At 47.5% G+C, this 17028-nt stretch overlaps 1 protein-coding gene across 3 annotated transcripts in view; it reads left to right on the plus strand.

The window, feature by feature from the left end:
- COL5A1 (collagen type V alpha 1 chain) overlaps window positions 1-17028 on the plus strand; it is a 128266-nt gene that overhangs the window by 22534 nt on the left and 88704 nt on the right. For 2 of the 3 annotated variants that reach the window (XM_041719683.2, XM_041719684.2), the window contains exons 2-4: window positions 5209-5376; window positions 10672-10885; window positions 11458-11620. In XM_041719683.2, the coding sequence (XP_041575617.2) occupies window positions 5209-5376; window positions 10672-10885; window positions 11458-11620 (545 nt within the window). The remainder of the gene's footprint in view (window positions 1-5208; window positions 5377-10671; window positions 10886-11457; window positions 11621-17028) is intronic. The other variant, XM_072936534.1, reaches the window with a different exon arrangement.

Here is a 17028-nt window from a genome sequence, read left to right on the forward strand (position 1 = left end):
GGAACAGTTGCCCAGAGAAATTGTGGATTCCCCATCCCTGGCAGCACCCAAGGCCAGGCTGGACAGGGCTTGGAGCAAGCTGGGACAGTGAAAAATGTCCTAAAATTCTTTTTACTATCCCTGAAATGGAGAATCCATATTGGCTTTAGTTGCTGGGAGATAAATGACAATTTTCTGTTGCTGTTCATATAGAGCAAAAAGCAAAGCTTTACTTGCAGCAAATGGGATGCAAACCCCAGCCTGGTGGGACTGCTGGGAAATGGTGAGGAAGATGCAGAGGAATGAGATGGGAATGCTTTCTCCTTGTTGCCCTATTCTCCTTGTTGCCTTTTCTCTCCTTGTTGCCTTTTCTCTCCTTGTTGCCTTTTCTCCTTGTTGCCTTTTCTCTCCTGGTGCACGGTAAATTTGTGTCTCCAGGTGAATTTTTTTTCACTTTGAAGGGTTGTTGAAGGCAAAAAGTTGAGGAAAGATTACAGGAAATCCCCTGAATTTTGTCACAGAGCCCCAGACTGGTTTGGGTTGGGAGGGACCTTCAAGCTCATCTCATTCTACCCCTAGAATTTCCCTAGACCAGGCTGGGCAGAGCTCAGCTTTAGAATTCCCTGCAATCCAGACTCTGTTTAAAAGCCTGGCTTTTCCTTTTGTCCAGTGCTGCCCAGTTCCCTGCACTGGGAGAATTGGGAATGTCTGCTCCCAGCGCTGGTGATGCTCAGTGACGAGTTGGAACTCTGTGGGATTGGGATTTAATTAAAAACCTTGAAAAATGAGATTTGTTTTGAGGTCTGCTGCTTGCAATTTGTAATTTCTCAGGCTGTGGGAGCACGGATATGCACAAGGAACACATCAGTGACTTATGGCAGTGCTTTGGGGTTGTTCAAGGTGTTAAAAATGATCATTACAGGCATAAATATGGCTTGGATTAATGAATTCTGGCTGAGACTGGAATTTTCAGTGTGCTCTGCAGGAGCTGCAGCTCCCATCCTGCACTGAATTTCCACAGCAACGCTTCCATTGGGTTCTTGGGGTTTTCTGTAGGGTTTTTTGGTTTTGTTGTGTTTTGTTTGGGGTTGTTCAGTTTGGTTTGCTGTTGTTTTGTTGTTTTTGGGGTTTTTTTTGAGGGGAAAATAATAGTTAATTCTTTCCCTTATTTTCCCTTGGCCAGGGGAGACGGATTTAGGAGGGAAAAGCAGAAATTAGGATGGGGAAATGAAACTTTGGATAATGATTGAGTGGAGAAAGCATTTCCCTGACCTGCAGTGGCTGAAGCAGGAGCTCTGTGACTGACAGGTGTAATGGATTGAAATCAAATCCTTGTTTGTTATTGTACATATCCTGAAGGATCAGCAGGGTTTAAGGCATCTTTTTCCTCTAAAAATTTGTCTTAAAGAACAGTCAGGGGAAGGAGAGTTGGGAATGAGGTTTGCCCCCAGGCAGGGGGGTTTGGCAGGCTCAGATATTCACTGGTGAGTGTTAATAATGGCTTGAATTCTGATTTCCTTTGGAGTTCTGGGGGGATTTTGGACCCTGGCTGAGTCCAAGAGGGTGCTTTGGCTATGGTGGTGGTGGCAGGTGGGTGTCCAGCCCAAAGCCAGGGTTTTTTCCCAAAGAATCCTGCTTGGTTTGGTCTAATACTGAAGTGGGAGAAAGAATAAAATCTCCGTTGGCCACTGCTGGGTGAGGGTAGAGCTACAAACTTATCACCAGCAGCCTCTGATCCAGGTTTTAACAGGTGTTTAAAGAATTAGGAGTGAGGTGATCACAGAAATTAACTGTGGTGATGGAGGAATTGGGGATTTAATTCCTCTTTTTGCCACTGTTGGTTCATCCTCAGGTCATTCCCAGAATGGAGGGGTGAAGGTGCCATGGGCAGGGGCAGCTTCCCTCAGCCCAGGCTGCTCCAAGCCCTGTCCAGCCTGGCCTTGGACACTCCCAGGGGTGGGACAATCCCTTTGTTCCACATTTCCCTGGAAATGAAGAAAAAGCCAAACTTCTGGCACTAATTTTTATCTCCCTGTCCCTTCCTCCAGTGTTCTGCACTGTAGTTTCTTCTCTGGGCACAGCAGAAGCAGGTCTGAAGTCAAGAAAAGCAAATCTGAAGTCAAGAAGCAAATCTTTTGTCATTAAAAAACAAATAATTAAGGATGTGCCTAAAGTACCATTCTTGTGATATGCCATTCATGGTGTTGTATGTATGAGTTAAGACTTCCTGAATTGGGCAGAGAGAATGGAAAGGGAAATCCTAGAATATATTTGTGTAGTTAATTCTTTAAGAGATCCAGTCTTGATAGTTCTGTAGTATGTTTTGAGTCAAACTACACTACACATTGATGGGATTTGCACTTTAAAGGAGGCAGAGATTATTTTCTGTCTCTAATAAAACCTCTCCTTCTATGTACAGTAGTTTGTGTGGCAACATAAAAGCTTCGTTATAACCCTAGCATAAAATTCTTGTAATTTAGTATTACTTGTGGCATGAGTTTTAATAATTTTCAAGAATATCACAGACTCATTGCTGATGTTAGCTACCAAGATCCAGATTCTGCTGGGTAAAAATGAGAAGTTAAGCTCCTTTTTGGTTTTATTCCAGGGCTTTGCAGGTTTTTGGTGCAGCCTCTGGTCTGATTTGGGTCTCGTTTGGGGCGTTTGGGGTTTGTCTGTGTGTGTGCTGAGGCAGCAGGGACCTGGCTGCTGGCTCTGGGGAGCCCTGTGCACCTCGAGCAGAGAATGCTCCTGTGTGTGATGCTGCACAGGGATGGTATTCATCACCCAGGCAGTGAAAAGGAGCTTTCATAAAGCACCTCCAGCTCTCTCAGCTGGAGGCCAAGCCCAGAGCAAAGCTGTGAGCAATCCCCTGGAGCTGCCTCAGCCAGGTCTCTGTCCTCCTGTGTACAGCAGGAGCTGGATTTGGATTGCAAAACCAGGCTGAGCTTGGATTTGGCTGCAAAACCCCCAGGAAATAACTGAACTGCCTGGCTGGGCAGGAATGAGAGCTGCTCCTGTCTGCAGCTCATCTTTGTGGGCACAGCTGGGCTTCTCCTGAGCTGAGATCCTGCTCATGACCAGGGGCTGGGGGGCTCCTCAGCTGCTCTCTGGTTTCCAGCAGAGGTGGGACACTGGGGCAATGAGAACATCTCTGAGCTCCTCAGAGAGAGAGATGAATGCAGGGCTTGAGTTAAAGCCTTTGGAAAAATTAAGATATATTAAGCCACATAGATAGGGCATAGAAGTGTAGGTTGAAGTTTTTAGGATGTAGAAGTGTAGGTTGAAGTTTTAAGTACGTGGAAGTGTAAGTTATAGTTTTAAGCAAGTAAAAATACATTTTAAGTGCTTTAAGAAACTGCATTAGCTAGTAAAGGCCGTAAGGCCTGGCCTAAAGTTCAGTAACTTAGCTCCAGACATAACAGAGGTGCTGGTTTCCAGTTGCTTTGGGCAGCACCAGGCTGGTTTTCTGCTTGAATATCTCACTCTGACCTAATCATCATGGTTCTGGGGGGCCCTGAGGGTGTTCTGGGGTGGCCCAGAGGGTGTTCTGGGTGGCCAGAGGGTGTTCTGGGGTGGCCCAGAGGGTGTTGTGGGTGGCCCAGAGGGTGTTCTGGGGATGAGCTGCAGTATTTGGAGGCAGTGCAGCTGCTTGGATCATCCTTTAGGGACACCAAAATCCCCACCAGGACACTGGGGATGGGTTGGGGTGGCTCAGAGAGCTCCAAACCTGTGGCTGGTGGCTCCTGGAGAGGGTCCAGCCCCCCTGAAGCTCCAGCAGCTCCCACTGCAGAGTTGTTTCTGTGCCCAGAGATGAACCCATGGCGAGGATGGATCCCTCTGCAGATGTTCCTCTTGCTGATGTGCACACCAGCTCCAACCCCCCACACCTGGCACGGGGACCCAGCTGATGTCAGGAGTCTGGAATTCACATCCCTTCCCTCTTTTCCCCCCCTCTCCACCCTAAAGAAAAGTTGGAGGCAGCTCAGGAGCTGGCTGCTCTTGGAGCACAGGGATGTGACTGGGAGCAGGGAGGGAGTTTTGTTGCATTTTGGTTGTTCAAACACTGTGGATGTGCAGCTATTTTGGGTGGATAAAACGTGGTGGAAGGCAGGGGGAAGATCCAAGTGGCAAGGACAGCTTAGAGAAACGTGTTATCCATGATGTTATCCTGATGAGGGATGAGGAAATCTTGCAGCTGTTCGCTGCTCAGGCCAGGCTCCCTCTGCTCCTTTATTATCTGCACTGTTCCCTTACTTTGCCATGTGTTTGTAATCTCTCACCGAGAGCCCAATTTTTTAGGGTTGTGGAAAATTTTAAGAGGTGCCTAACAATGGACATCCATTTTCTGTGCAGACATTGGGCTGAGCTTCTTGGTAACCAAAATTTCTGATATTATAAAAGCTCTGTCCGTGCTCTTTCTTCCCACTGCTGTTGGTGCTGATGGACAGGATGAAGGCAGGTGGGATGGGGTAGAGAATCAGAAAACACCCTGTGCTGGTGTGGGATGTCTCAGGCAAGGTCTCTTCATTAATTCGAGCCTCAGGATTGCAGCCTGATGGGATGTGAGTGAGGAAAGGAGCCTTTTCCCGCGTGCCTTTAGTCAAAATTCAGATTTTCCCCCTTTTCTGTGAAGCAAACATGGATTTTTGGCCATCCAGCTGCAGGAATTTTGCTGAATATCATGGAATCCCTGGGGAATGATGTGGTGGGGATTGCTGGACTCGAGCTGCCTGAGGAGGGCTTGTGCAGCATCTTTGCCTCCTCACCTCACTTTATATCCCAAAACATTCCCTGTGGGTTTTCCTGCCATCCCAGCCACGCTGTGGGATTATTTTGCATGGTCTCTGTCCCTCAGGGAAGCTTGCTTGGGTGCTTGTTTCCTAATAACTTTTTACCTCAACCGAAGAATGGGAAGGTTTGTATTGGTGTGGTGGGAAACCCCGGATTTTAAACCTTTCCCTCAGGTCAGGAATTTCCTGCCTAGTGCTTAATCTCCAGGATGTAATGAGTGATGGATGCTGGCTGAAGACACCCAGGAATTCCAGCTCCTGGTGCAGACAGCAGACCTGAACCTGCTCTGAAGCTGCCATTAACCTTGGACTGAAAACACATTTCAGCTGGGTTTAAGGTTCTGGAGATTGATTTGTGTGTTGCAAGCCTGATTTGGAGCCCAGCAGTGCCACTCTTGTTGTCTCCTAATTCTTCTTTCTCCTTTTCTCTCTGCAGCTGAACCCGCAGACCTCTTGAAGGTGTTAGATTTTCATAATTTACCTGATGGTATCACAAAAACCACGGGGTTTTGCACAAGCAGAAGATCTTCAAAAGAAGCAGATGTTGCTTACAGAGTAACAAAAGATGCTCAGCTCAGTGCCCCGACAAAGCAGCTGTATCCTGGTGAGTCCAGCTTTTTATTTGTCCCACGGGAATGTCTGATTCCTCCGTTTCCCCAGTGTGCTTGCAGTGGTTCTGCTGTTTCAGGGGGCTGCAGATTTCCAGCCATCAAATAATGTCCTTTTTTCCCTGTGTTTGCAGAGAGGGTGGCCAGTGCCACCTCCCAGATTGGAAAATCCCTCCTCTCTCATTGTCACGGGGAGCTGGTGACAGAGGAGCCCAGGCTGGGTTTTGTTCTGTCCTGTGCCAAGCACAGCAGGGTCTGCTTCTGGGGCTCTGCTGTCTCTCCTAAGACAAATAATCACCAGAGAGAAATACCAGGCTGGCCCACAGGACCAGATTTCCTGAGAAAAGTTGTTTGAAGGGATGGGAGGCTCATCAGAGGAGGGCACACAGCCCTTGAAGAGCACTGACCATTTCATTGCTGCCTGAGCTGAATTTTTCAGGCCGAGCCATTATCACTGTGTGTTTGTAAGAAGTTATGGACCCAAATTCCTCCCTTGCACCACCACAATTGTTCCCTCCCAAGCCATTCAGGTGTCCCTGTGTCACCTGGGGGAAGGCTGGGATTGGGCATGGATGAAAAAATTGCCTTTGCTGAGGCAGGCTTGGTAGGAAAAAGGGAAGCTGCTTGTGCCTGGTGTGGGAGGCAGAGGGATTTAAGCAGAGCAGGCACACATATCCTCCCTCAGAGCTTGGGAGGGGATGGATGGATTGGCTAAATCAGAGCTAATGGGCTGTGCCACCATCAATGCTTCTTAATTAACCAGGGCAGCCTCAGCCCCAGCCTGGCAGAGGCACAAATTGAAGATTTTGAGGCTGGGCTGAGGATGTGCTTCCAACCCTCCCCTCCTGTGCTTCCCTCGTTGTTGGGGTTGTTTCCAGCCTTCATCATTATCCTGCTGTGCCAATAATTGTATTGAATCCATGGTGAGGCTGTGTCTCACCTAAAAACTCAGCCTGACGTGAGGACAGCTGAGGGCAGCCTGTGATAGGCTGGACATCACTGCATGGAGTGCAAAGGAGCTGCTCAGTCTGGCCTAAAGCTGGGTTTAAATGCCTGCAGAAGGGCAAACCAGACCCTAAATTTGTCTTTATTGCTGCCCAAGGCAGGAAGGTTCTTTCTGATCACAGATAAACTCATGGTGTGCCCAGCTGGACAGGCTGTGCCTTCCTGTCCCTGCAAGTCATGTTCCTGAAATGATTTAAAGTTCTAGGCCTGGTGTCCACAAGCTCAAAAGTGTTCAAAGGAAAGGTTCCAGTTTGGAATATCCAGCTGAAGCGGATTTGAGAGCTTGCCAGTAGTTTCTGTAGCCACTGTGAAGTCTTGCCTGGTCACTTTTATGTAAAAGAAACCAGGAAATGGAGGTGAACTGGAGGAGTAAAAACAAGGCTGGAACATTCTGGCTGCTTGTTTAACAAGGGGATTGGATCACAGCAGGTCTGACATAGGGAACACAAGCACAGAGAGCTGAGTCCTGGAGAAAACTGAATCCTGGTCCCTGGAGAGAGCCGAGTCCTGGTGCCAGCAGAGAATCCTGGTCCCTGGAGAGAACTCAGCATTGAAGATTTTCTTGGTTGCCTATTTTATACCTCATTACTTTTATATCCTTGCCCTCACTGAGTTCTCCTGCATCTTCCTTGGGTGAGAAGATCTGGATGGAGTTATGGAGCAACTTTTCCATCGTTTCATCTCCTGAACAACCATGGGGTGTTTGGAGCAGCTCAGTCTCATTTTGAAAACTTTGAGAGTCCTTGAGGCTCCTCTGCTGCTTGCTCAGGAAATAGGGAAGAGCCAAATGAAGAACTCCCAGTGTTCTCCAGCAGATCCATGGACGTTTCATCATCTCTTTAACAAGAAGTGACTTCAGCTCCCACCCCAAAATGAGAGAGGGGATAAAGATAACAAAGTAATTGCAGGGCAGTGTCCCAGGGGAATGTGGTTTTAGGGCTTTTGTTTCACCAGGAGGGTGGGTTGGAGCAGATCTTTCCCTCTCTGCTCCACAGCACCCTTGGCAAACGTGCTCTGCACAGAATATTTTCTGCTAATTAGAAGTTGGTGCTTTTCTAAGATGTAATTTCATGGGCTTTGCATTCTGCTGCCACAGCCAGCAAAGCAAGATGTATGTGTGTGTGTATATATATATTTACACAAAACTTGTTTTTTCGTGCTCAGAGGAGTGAAAAAAATCTGCTGAGATGCTTTTTGTCCTGGCTCCCTGAAGAAATCCTGCTTGCCAACAAAATCTGTGCTTTGCCAGAAAGAAAAGCAAGAGAAAAAGAAGCAAGAAAGGCAAGGATTTCAGTGGCAGCCAGCAAAATGTCATTTGTGTGCTTCCATCAAATTTGCAGTTGTCATTTGCCTTCTCAGGAATCTCTGTTAGAGCTTGAATAGTCACCCCTGAGAAAAACAAGTCATTGCACAGCTGAGAGTCTCCTCAGACGAAGGAAAAGGCCAGAAATCGGTGACACCATTGGAAACCAGCTTTGCTTTGAAGAGGAAAAGTGTAAAGGCTGAGAAATGCCACATCTCTGTTTGTGTTTGTGTCAGGAACGGGATCAGCTCTTTTCTCCTCTTCAGCAGCTCCAGCTTTCCTGCCCTTCCCAGATCAGGAGCAGGACTCTGGTTTAGGCTGTGCTTGGCTACACCTGGGTTAGGAAGAAGGACCAAACCTGCCCTGTTTTGAAGACCACGAGGTTCTACAGCAGCCTTTAATCACCGTGCTCAAGCAGGAAGATGCTCAGCCTGACTCAGGCTCATCCACTGGACAAGGAATTTGCTCTTTTTCCACTCATTGGCCACGGATTCTTGGTTCTTTTGCTCCATGACACCAGGGGACTCTCCTTGACAGCTTGGTTGTCACCTCCCACGCTCTGCTTCCAAAGGCAAAGCAGATTCCTGAGGGATGGGATGTTCCCATGAGCTCCTGTGATGGAAGCAGAGAGGCAGAGCATTATTTACGGACAAGGTACAGATGGGAGAAGCTTTTTCCCATCCCATGGAGTCAGCCATGCCCATCCTGGAGCTCCTGCAGCTCCAGCATGATTGAGAGCTCCCCCTCATGCTGTGGGAGGTCCCACAGGGCGAGTTTGGGTGGTTTTGGCCACGGGGTGGGAGGAGGATGCCAGCCAGAGCCAGGCATGGATGCGCAGCATCTCCCAGCGTGAGCTCGTTTGAGGAGTGAATCCAAGAGGAGGATTCCATCCCAACTCCTTTGTTGGGGGGGTGTCTCCATTGTTTTGGAGGGATTTGGGTCAATTTCTCCCTGCTTGGTGTATTTATGGCCGTGTATTTATCAGTATTGGGGTGTGTGGGGATGTGTTTTCATCCCTGGTCCGGCAGCCCGGGTCATTTCTGCCTCTGACAGTGCAGGCATTGTTATTTTGCCAGGACAGCAGAGCAGTAGCAGAGTAATGTCAGCTATAATTCATCCATTATGATTATTTGGGTTGAGAAACTCGCATCACCATGGAGACATTTTGATAATCATGAAAAAAAAAATTAAAGGCAGCTTTTTAATGAGTTGGCAGCTTGTCCAAGTTGAAAGGTACTGTATTGTGGGTTCATAATGAAATTTTGGACATGAACTATTTTACATAAAAGGCCCAAATCTGTAGGCTGTAATTGGAGCCAGGAAGGCGTATGGTCCTGCCTCAGTCCTCCAGGAGGGTTTGTGCACAGGGGAGGGAGATAAAACTCAGGCCATCCTGTGGGAGGCACCAAAATCAGAGCTGCTTCTGCCAAATATCTGGGGCCAAATCCTGGGCATAAATCAGAATATAATGGCATTTTATTCCTGACTGGGAGGCCTCTCTGCTGCTTCCCAAATGTCATGTACCCAAGGTGAGGGGGATTCACTTGGTACAAAGTGTTTTTCCATAGGTCTCCTCAGTTATCCCCTTGGAATTCTCCCTTTGCTCTGCAGCAGTTCCAGTTTTAATGCAGCTCCTGCCTCATCCCCTTCCCTGCTGTAGGCAGATAAATACACTAAAACCACTTTGTTCCTAAAAATTAAAGCACCTCCCAATCAGAAGAGGAAGAGGATGAGCTCAGGGCTTCTGTGTTTGAACTCCAGCTTTGCTTGGTGCCAAGAACTCCCCACTGCCACGTTCCTCACCCCCTCCCTGGGTGAAAACCCCCTCTAGGAAAAACCTAAAGTACTGAAAAAAATCTATTTGAAGCTTCTGGGCACTGTGCTTGGTGGTTTTTGTGGTTTATTTGGCTGCACATCTGCAGCCTAAACAGGATCCCTGTGTTCCCTGGATGCCACCAGGGCCACACGTGTCACAAACCCCACGGTGGGGCTGCCCCACTCTGCCCTCCCCTGCTGTGGTGGGATTTTTCTGCAGAGGTACAAAGCAACCCTCAGTTTGGAGAGTTTAACCTCCAAAGGGAGATCCCTGCAAGCCCCACGCTCTGAAATGCAGCATCAGGGGGGTTGTGTGTAAAATTTGGTCAAGAAATCTTCTTTATGAGTGCTCTGGTGGTTTTCAAGCTGCCCCGTTTGGGATGTGCATGTAGGAGTTTCAGTCTGGGCTCATTGTTTTTCAGTCTGAAGGGCAGAGAAACCCAAAGAGGGGGAGGAATTTGGGGTTCTGCAAGAGGGTGACGCCCAGATCAAAACTTTAAATAGGTTGACCCTGTACTGACAGACTTTAATGGATTTAATCCTCCAAACCTTGCAGAAATAAAGACAGAAATCACCTGTGATAAGACACAGCTCTTTCCTGAGAGGAGGAACAGACAGGAAATGAGATGCTGTTAATAAGCAGGCAAATTAGCGTTTTCTATTGATTGCCAGATTTATTTCCTCTTTCACATGTTTTGGTGTGTCTGCAGCAACCCTGAAAGCCCAAACTACAAAATCTTCTGTTCTCATCTGGAATGAACAAATCCTGATGCAGTTTTTGCTCCCTTAAATAAACCCTTCAGGATTGTGTTGATGCTTGATTTCCTCTGTCCCTTCGACAACTTAAATTCATTTGGAGCACCCCATGGAAGTTTTTACCTTGTGTCCTAAAATGCTTTAGGGGAGCTTCTTTTGGAAGGGTTGGGTGCAAATAATACAAATTTAAGCCAACTACTTTTGTAGAATTTTTGTTTCCCCAGCACAGGGGTTTCACCCCAGAGTATCTGGAGTGAAGCCACGTCTTCACCTGGCCCAATATAAAAGTTTAGGGCTGCTGATGTGCACACATCGGGAGATAAACCAGCCATGGCTTCTCAGACAACAGGACTGTTGATGTAGGGATTATTTCTGAGGAAACCTCACTAACCTCTTTGCTTTTCCACTCCAGCTTCCCCCTTCCCAGAGGACTTCTCCATTCTAACCACTGTAAAAGCGAAGAAAGGAGGTCAGTCCTTCTTGATCTCAATATACAATGAGCAAGGGATCCAGCAAATTGGTGTGGAGTTGGGTAGATCTCCTGTATTCCTGTATGAAGACCATACAGGAAAGCCAGGCCCAGAAGACTATCCTCTCTTTAGAGGCATTAACCTAGCAGATGGCAAGTAAGTGACATTTTGTGCACCAAGGAAAAAAACAGTTCATTGTTTGTATCGATGCCAGCATGTTGAACATTGTGTAAAATAAGAATCGTGCCTGTAGAAATGTATTTGCACACCCCTGGCAGCTGACAGGTGCCCCAGTCTGTCATTTTGGCCTTTGGTGAATTAATTTGACATCTGTAAGAACTGTAAATGAGCAGTCAGTGCTGCTGTCTGGTACTTGTGGGGATAGGAACATTGATTTTCCTGCGAAGGGCCTTAAAAAAAAAATCAGTTTGTCTTGCAAAATCCACACAGGGCTTAAAAAAGAGGGTGGAAAAGGGAGACAAAAGTGTGGTTTTATCCCTGCTTCTCATTGAAGCCAGAGCTGGCCCTCTCCTGCCTGATTTGGAGGGATGAAAGATGTCACTCAGCATTTCTCTTGCCAACCAACCCTTTAGGCTCTGCCCAGGGAAGATTTCCACGAAGGTTCCCAGAGCATCAATTCCTGAAAGTTCATTTTTTGTACAATCATTGCCTTGTCCTGCAAAGCCCAGGGCTGTGCCTGACACGTCTGTGGGGCTGTGTTCTCACAGGTGGCACCGAGTGGCTCTGAGTGTGCAGAAGAAAAATGTCACCTTGGTTCTGGACTGTAAAAAGAAAATCACCAAGTTCCTGGACCGGAGCGAGCATCCCATCATCGACGTCAACGGCATCATCGTGTTCGGCACCAGGATATTGGATGAGGAGGTCTTTGAGGTGAGCCATGGCAAGGAGCAGCTCTGGAGCTGTTCCACAGGGATGAGGAGATGCTTCCAGATTGTTTTTTAATTTTTTGTGGGATTTTTTCCATAGTAGAACGCTGTTGTTTGTGATTTTTAAGTTTTTATTTTGATTTTTTGCAGTACTCTGATGAAAACTGGGGGCCAGCTGACCTTGGTGCAGTGAGCTCCTCTGGTTGTCTGGTTTCAAGCCCTTGCTGGGGTTCTGGACCATCTTTACACTGGGATTTTGGAGCTCTTGGCACATTTAAACCGGGAAGGGCTCCCAAGGTTTTCATTCATCCCTGTGCTGGGATTTAGAGCTGCAGGGGCAGTGAATGAAGGCTGAGGGAAGCAGCTGCCTCCCAAGTCCCAGCTCACCCTGGGGCTGTAGGAATTTGCTCTTTTTCCACTCATTGGCCACGGATTCCTGGTTCTTTTGCTCCCTGACACCAGGGGACTCTCCTTGACAGCTTGGTTGGCTTGATTGTCACCTCCCACGCTCTGCTTCCAAAGGCAAAGCAAATTCCTGAGGGGTGGGATGTTCCCATGAGCTCCTGTGATGGAAGCAGAGAGGCAGAGCATTATTTACGGACAAGGTACAGATGGGAGAAACTTTTTCCCATAGTTCAGCAGCTGGTTTAATGTCTGCATTTCCTTGGCAAAATCAACTTTTGTGCTCTGCTGCACTTGGGAGGCTTTCCTGGGGGTGAGAATCCTGTTCCTGATCTTTCTTGTGAGCTGGAATTGCTTCCTAAAACCAGCACCGAGTGCAATGGGGTGTAAACCAAGCCCTGTTGATCCCTAGCTCTTTATTTTTATGGAATTTATTTATAGGAAGAGCTGGATCTCCTGGGCCTCCCCAGCCCAGCAAAGGGATGGGAATATCTCCTATCCCTGGCTAATCAGAGCTATAGCAAAGCCAGTTCTTGCCTGCATTTTGCTGTCACTCAGAGGGAACATTCCAGGTTAATATTACCAACATCTGGGAGCTGCTCTGCTGTAAACAGAGCAGGAATGCCTGGGCTGAATATATCTGCCAAAATCCCAGTTACAGAGTGAGGCCTGGATCTCGAAATTGTATTAAATTAAGAGACATTCCCTGGGAAGTTGAACAATTAAAATGGAAAGTAAAAGCTGGTTTTAATGGGAACTGGAGTGTTTTTCACAAGTGTTGGATGTTCTGCCGAATATTTCAGCGCTGGATGCTGTGGTTTGACTTGTTACATGAAAGTGCTGAGTTCTCCTCCAGCTCAGGTCCAGTAAATCCACTGGAAGGACCTGGTGTCACATCCAGACTGGATGAAAAACCTGCACTTTCCTTTTGTGAAATAACAGGATTTCCCTATCTGCCCCTGAAAGTTGGGGAATTCCCAGGTGGCTTTTAGGTCTCACCTGATTTTGGGACAGCTGATTCCTCTGCCAGGGAGGGAACTGAATCCAGGAGTTCATGGGGGCTCCCTGCTCCTCTTTTAGCCCTTTCTGTGGCCATGGCTCCCTTGCTGAAAAGATTTTAAACCCTGAGGGACTGTGGGACTGATGCTTCAGGGTTTAGCTTTTCTATTTTTCACATTCTGAGCTGCTTTAGTGTGTGGGTCTGGGCTCCACATGAGGGGATGCTGAGCTCTGTGCACAGAGCAGGGAGACAAAACAATTCCACTCCAGCTGGGCACCAAGGACAAATGATCCAAATCTCAGCCCAAGAGCACAAATACGAGGTCTGAACAGAGAAAAAAACAAGCAGGATGGGACTGGCTGGGCTAAAGCTGGAATTGGACAATGAACTCCAAGGTGCCAATGGAGCAGAACTGATCAAAGTGAGACCTCATGACCATTTTGTGACCATTTTGTGACCATTTTGTGACCATTTTGTGACCATTTTGTGACCATTTTGGTTCATCTTGGGCGTAGCCCTGGCTGGGCTTTTCTGCTGCCCAAGGTGGATCCAGTGAGGCCTCCAATAAATCCCTGCTCATCCTTTAGCTCAGTCTAGCCTCTGGTCTAAGGCAGCCTTCCCAAGGCATCAGGACCTCCTCAGTTTTGGGGTAGAAAGGAGTCTCTTGTCTGTTCTGGCTGTGAGCTGCAGCTACAAGATCTTGCTGGCACTTATGAGAACTGGGTAATTAGAAAATATTTTTTTTTTGTCTTACATGTGCTGATATTACACAAGATGGATAGAAACCCCCTCTAGTTCTGATATTTATCCTTTTTTTTTCTTTTTATTTTGGTCACCTCCTCATGCACCACTGAAGCCACCAGCAGCTTTAACTGGGGTGGAAGAAGCTTTTCTGAAGGCAGTGGACTAGAACCTCATTTCCTTCATATCTCAGCAACCCCATTTCCTTTGGCCCCTCCTGTCTCCTTTCTGCAAGGCCAAGCAGAAAGTGTGCAGAACAATGGGTTCCATTTCTGTGCTCCTGGAAGGTTTCTGCAGGGTTTCTGCAGCACGTGCAGGAGATGGAGCTGCTGCTGTCCCACCCATTCTGCAAACCCCAGCTGAGGAGGGTTTCTGCTCTGATGTGTCAGAAATTAAAATAACCCAGTGAGGTGGTGGTGGGATTGGAGACAGGGCTGGGACTGCTTCTGTCTCTGGGAATCACTGGGAATTCCCATCCTCCTTGTCAGGACTGAAATCAAACCAACCCCAAACACTTTTTATTTTGGAAACTGTAATTATTGAAAGGCTGGGGTTGTGAGGGGTGCAGCTCAAGAGTCCGGATGGGGAAATTCCTCACTCAAAAAAACCCAAAAAACCCCCAAAATCCCCCACTTTTAAAAAGCCTGGCAGGAAAGGTTAAAGGAGTTTCAAAATATTTCTCCAGCAAAACATTCTTCCAGTGGAAAAATGACTTCCTCTCATTAAAATTCAATTAGCTGGGAGGCTCTGAGGGTCTCTGTATGGGACTGGGGAGGGTTGAAAAGGGGCCAAGCCCTGAGCCCAGCTTGTACAAGTTGAGTTTTGTGCTGGGTTTGTTGTAAAACAGGAGTTTACAAATATTGGATGGGTTCTTGCAGGCTTGGGAGGTTTCGAGCTGTGTCTGAGGGGATGGGACTGCAAATGGTTTTGGTTTTTTGGGTGTTTTTTTTTTGCAGGGAGGGAGGGAAGGATAAAAATCCAGCCTGTTGTGGGAGATAAACTTTCCCTGCTGCAGTCAGAAGAGTTCCTGTGGTGCAGCAGCACTGGGGGGGAGTGAAGCCATGTGAATGTGTCTCAGTTTTAGAGGGAAAAACTCCTTTTCATTTCCTTTCCTTTAAATATAAATTAGAAACCAAGTCCTGGTGGTTGAGTGTAGGAATAGAGAGAGGGGGAAGCTTGGGAAAGAAAGGTTTTTTTGCAGAAAGAAAAAAAAAAAAAAAGCATTTTCAGCCTGAAAGCCAGGGAGGCTTCCCAAACCACCCTGGGGGTGCCCATTTTCTGCCCATGGTCTGTCCCACCTGGATCCCAGCAGGGCACAGGGAAATCCCATATCCCAGATTTGGGGGATCTCTGTGGGGAGAAAGAGCTGCCCAAAGTCTGGGGCAGGGAAATGTTTCCATTTCTGGGCTGGATGGGCTGAATTTAACCCCTTTGTGGGGCTGTTTGGGGGCATCTCAGGGAAGAAATTTAATGAGAAATTTGGTTTCTGCAGCAGGGAGGGGCCCAGCCCTGGTTTTCAGTTCTGCGTTGAGCAAAATGAGCTTTGTTCAGACTTTGCTGTTTCATTTTCCTGCTGGATTTCCCATTTTTGTCCCCTGATTTTCCAGCCAGGGACTATTGTGTGCTGATGAAAGTCTTGTACAGCCCCTGGCTCCAGAGCTGGAGTTGGCATCATTAAATTGTGGTGTGGACATGGATAAAAAATTGAGTAGGTTTTGGCAAAATTGCTGAGGACAGCCTAGGAACGAGTGACTGCTTTTGCTGCCAATTTTTTTTGGTCCATCTGTGTAAAATTTTGCAGCCTTGGCCCACAAGTTAAGTGGGGTTTTGACCCTCTTGGTTTGCAGCAGTGCCTGGAGTGGCTGAGCTGACTTTTCCCATGTGTGGAAAAGCTCAGGGCATGAATATATTGCTTTTAAAGGTCATTTATAGCTCCTTTAGAAGACAAGAGGAGTTAATTTCGTGCAGCTGAGTGCCATAACTGTGTCTCAGTGATGTAGTTGGTGTTGTAAAACCCAAAAAAAAGTGGATTCCTCTGATCTCAGCACCTGTGGCCAGGAGGGGCTGACAAAAATTGTGCCAAAGCCTGTCCTGGGATGGGCCACAGCACCCTGGAGGGTGCTGAAAGATGCTGCTTTTGATTGCCTCTCCTCCTTTGTGATTTTTTGTTTTTTGTTTTTTGTTTGTTTTTCTGAAGACCACGAGTGAAATCAAGCCATCAGAAATGGAGGGAAAGCAATTTGGGATGAGCCAGAGAGGCCGGGCAGGGTGCCAGAGGTGCTCTTAGGGCTGCTGAGAGTTCCAAGGACAAAGCAGGACAGACACATCAACGCTCCCAGCCCAGACATTGGGGCCCTTCAGCTGCTCTTGGGGTTCAAAGGCCACCTCTCTTTTCACCTTGGGCCTTGTTTACACTTAAAAAAACCAATTATCCCTGGGGTTGATCATCCCAGATTTTATTTCACTCTATCAGGGTGTCCTCCTTCCCTCCCCAGCTCTTGGCTGTGGTGTTTTCATCTCTGGGAAATGCTCTTATTTTCAGAGTTTTGTAGGTTCTTTTACTCTGAGCTGGTAAGGCTGGATCAAAAGCTTTTGCTTTAGTGAAAGGGATAGAATTAAAAGTACATTTTTGTGCATGTTGAGTGCATGTTATGGTGGTGTTTGCTGGTTTTGGGGATGGAGAAGTTTCAGAGCCTCCTCTTGCAGGCAGATCTGCTGTTAAGACATCAAACAGATCTGTCTACTCCAGGAGGAGATTTACTCTGCCTCTCCTCCCAGGGCTGATCTGCTGGGCTGCAGTGAACTTGGAGAAATTGGTGGTAATTTAAGTTAGACTTTCTCAGCTCCCAGGGACAAATCATGGTCTAAATCCATGTCTAATTCACATTTAGACCCAATTTTGCCTCAGCACCTCTGTCTTGGCTGTTCCTGGTGGCACGAGGGCCCTGTGCAAACATCAACAGCACTGCCAAGGTGTGGGGGAACACTTTTGATAGAGGGGAAGCAGAAATTCCCTGATTCAGGAGGAATTTTTTCATGGAAAGGCTGGTCTGGCATTGGGAATTGGCTGGCCAGGGAGGTTGGGAGGAAAAACCCGAATGTGGCACTCAGGGCACTGGTTTGTGACAAGGTGGGGGTCAGGCACAGGTTGGACTCAGTTTTGGAGCCTTTTCCCACCTAAATAATCCTGGGATTCTGGGATCTTCAAAGGAGCAGCACCCCTACAGCTTCACATCACATCCTGCAAGATCTGAGCTCAACCCAGAGGC

The sequence above is a fragment of the Taeniopygia guttata genome, chromosome 17 (assembly GCF_048771995.1).
Source record: "Taeniopygia guttata chromosome 17, bTaeGut7.mat, whole genome shotgun sequence".
NCBI classification, from domain to species: domain Eukaryota; kingdom Metazoa; phylum Chordata; class Aves; order Passeriformes; family Estrildidae; genus Taeniopygia; species Taeniopygia guttata.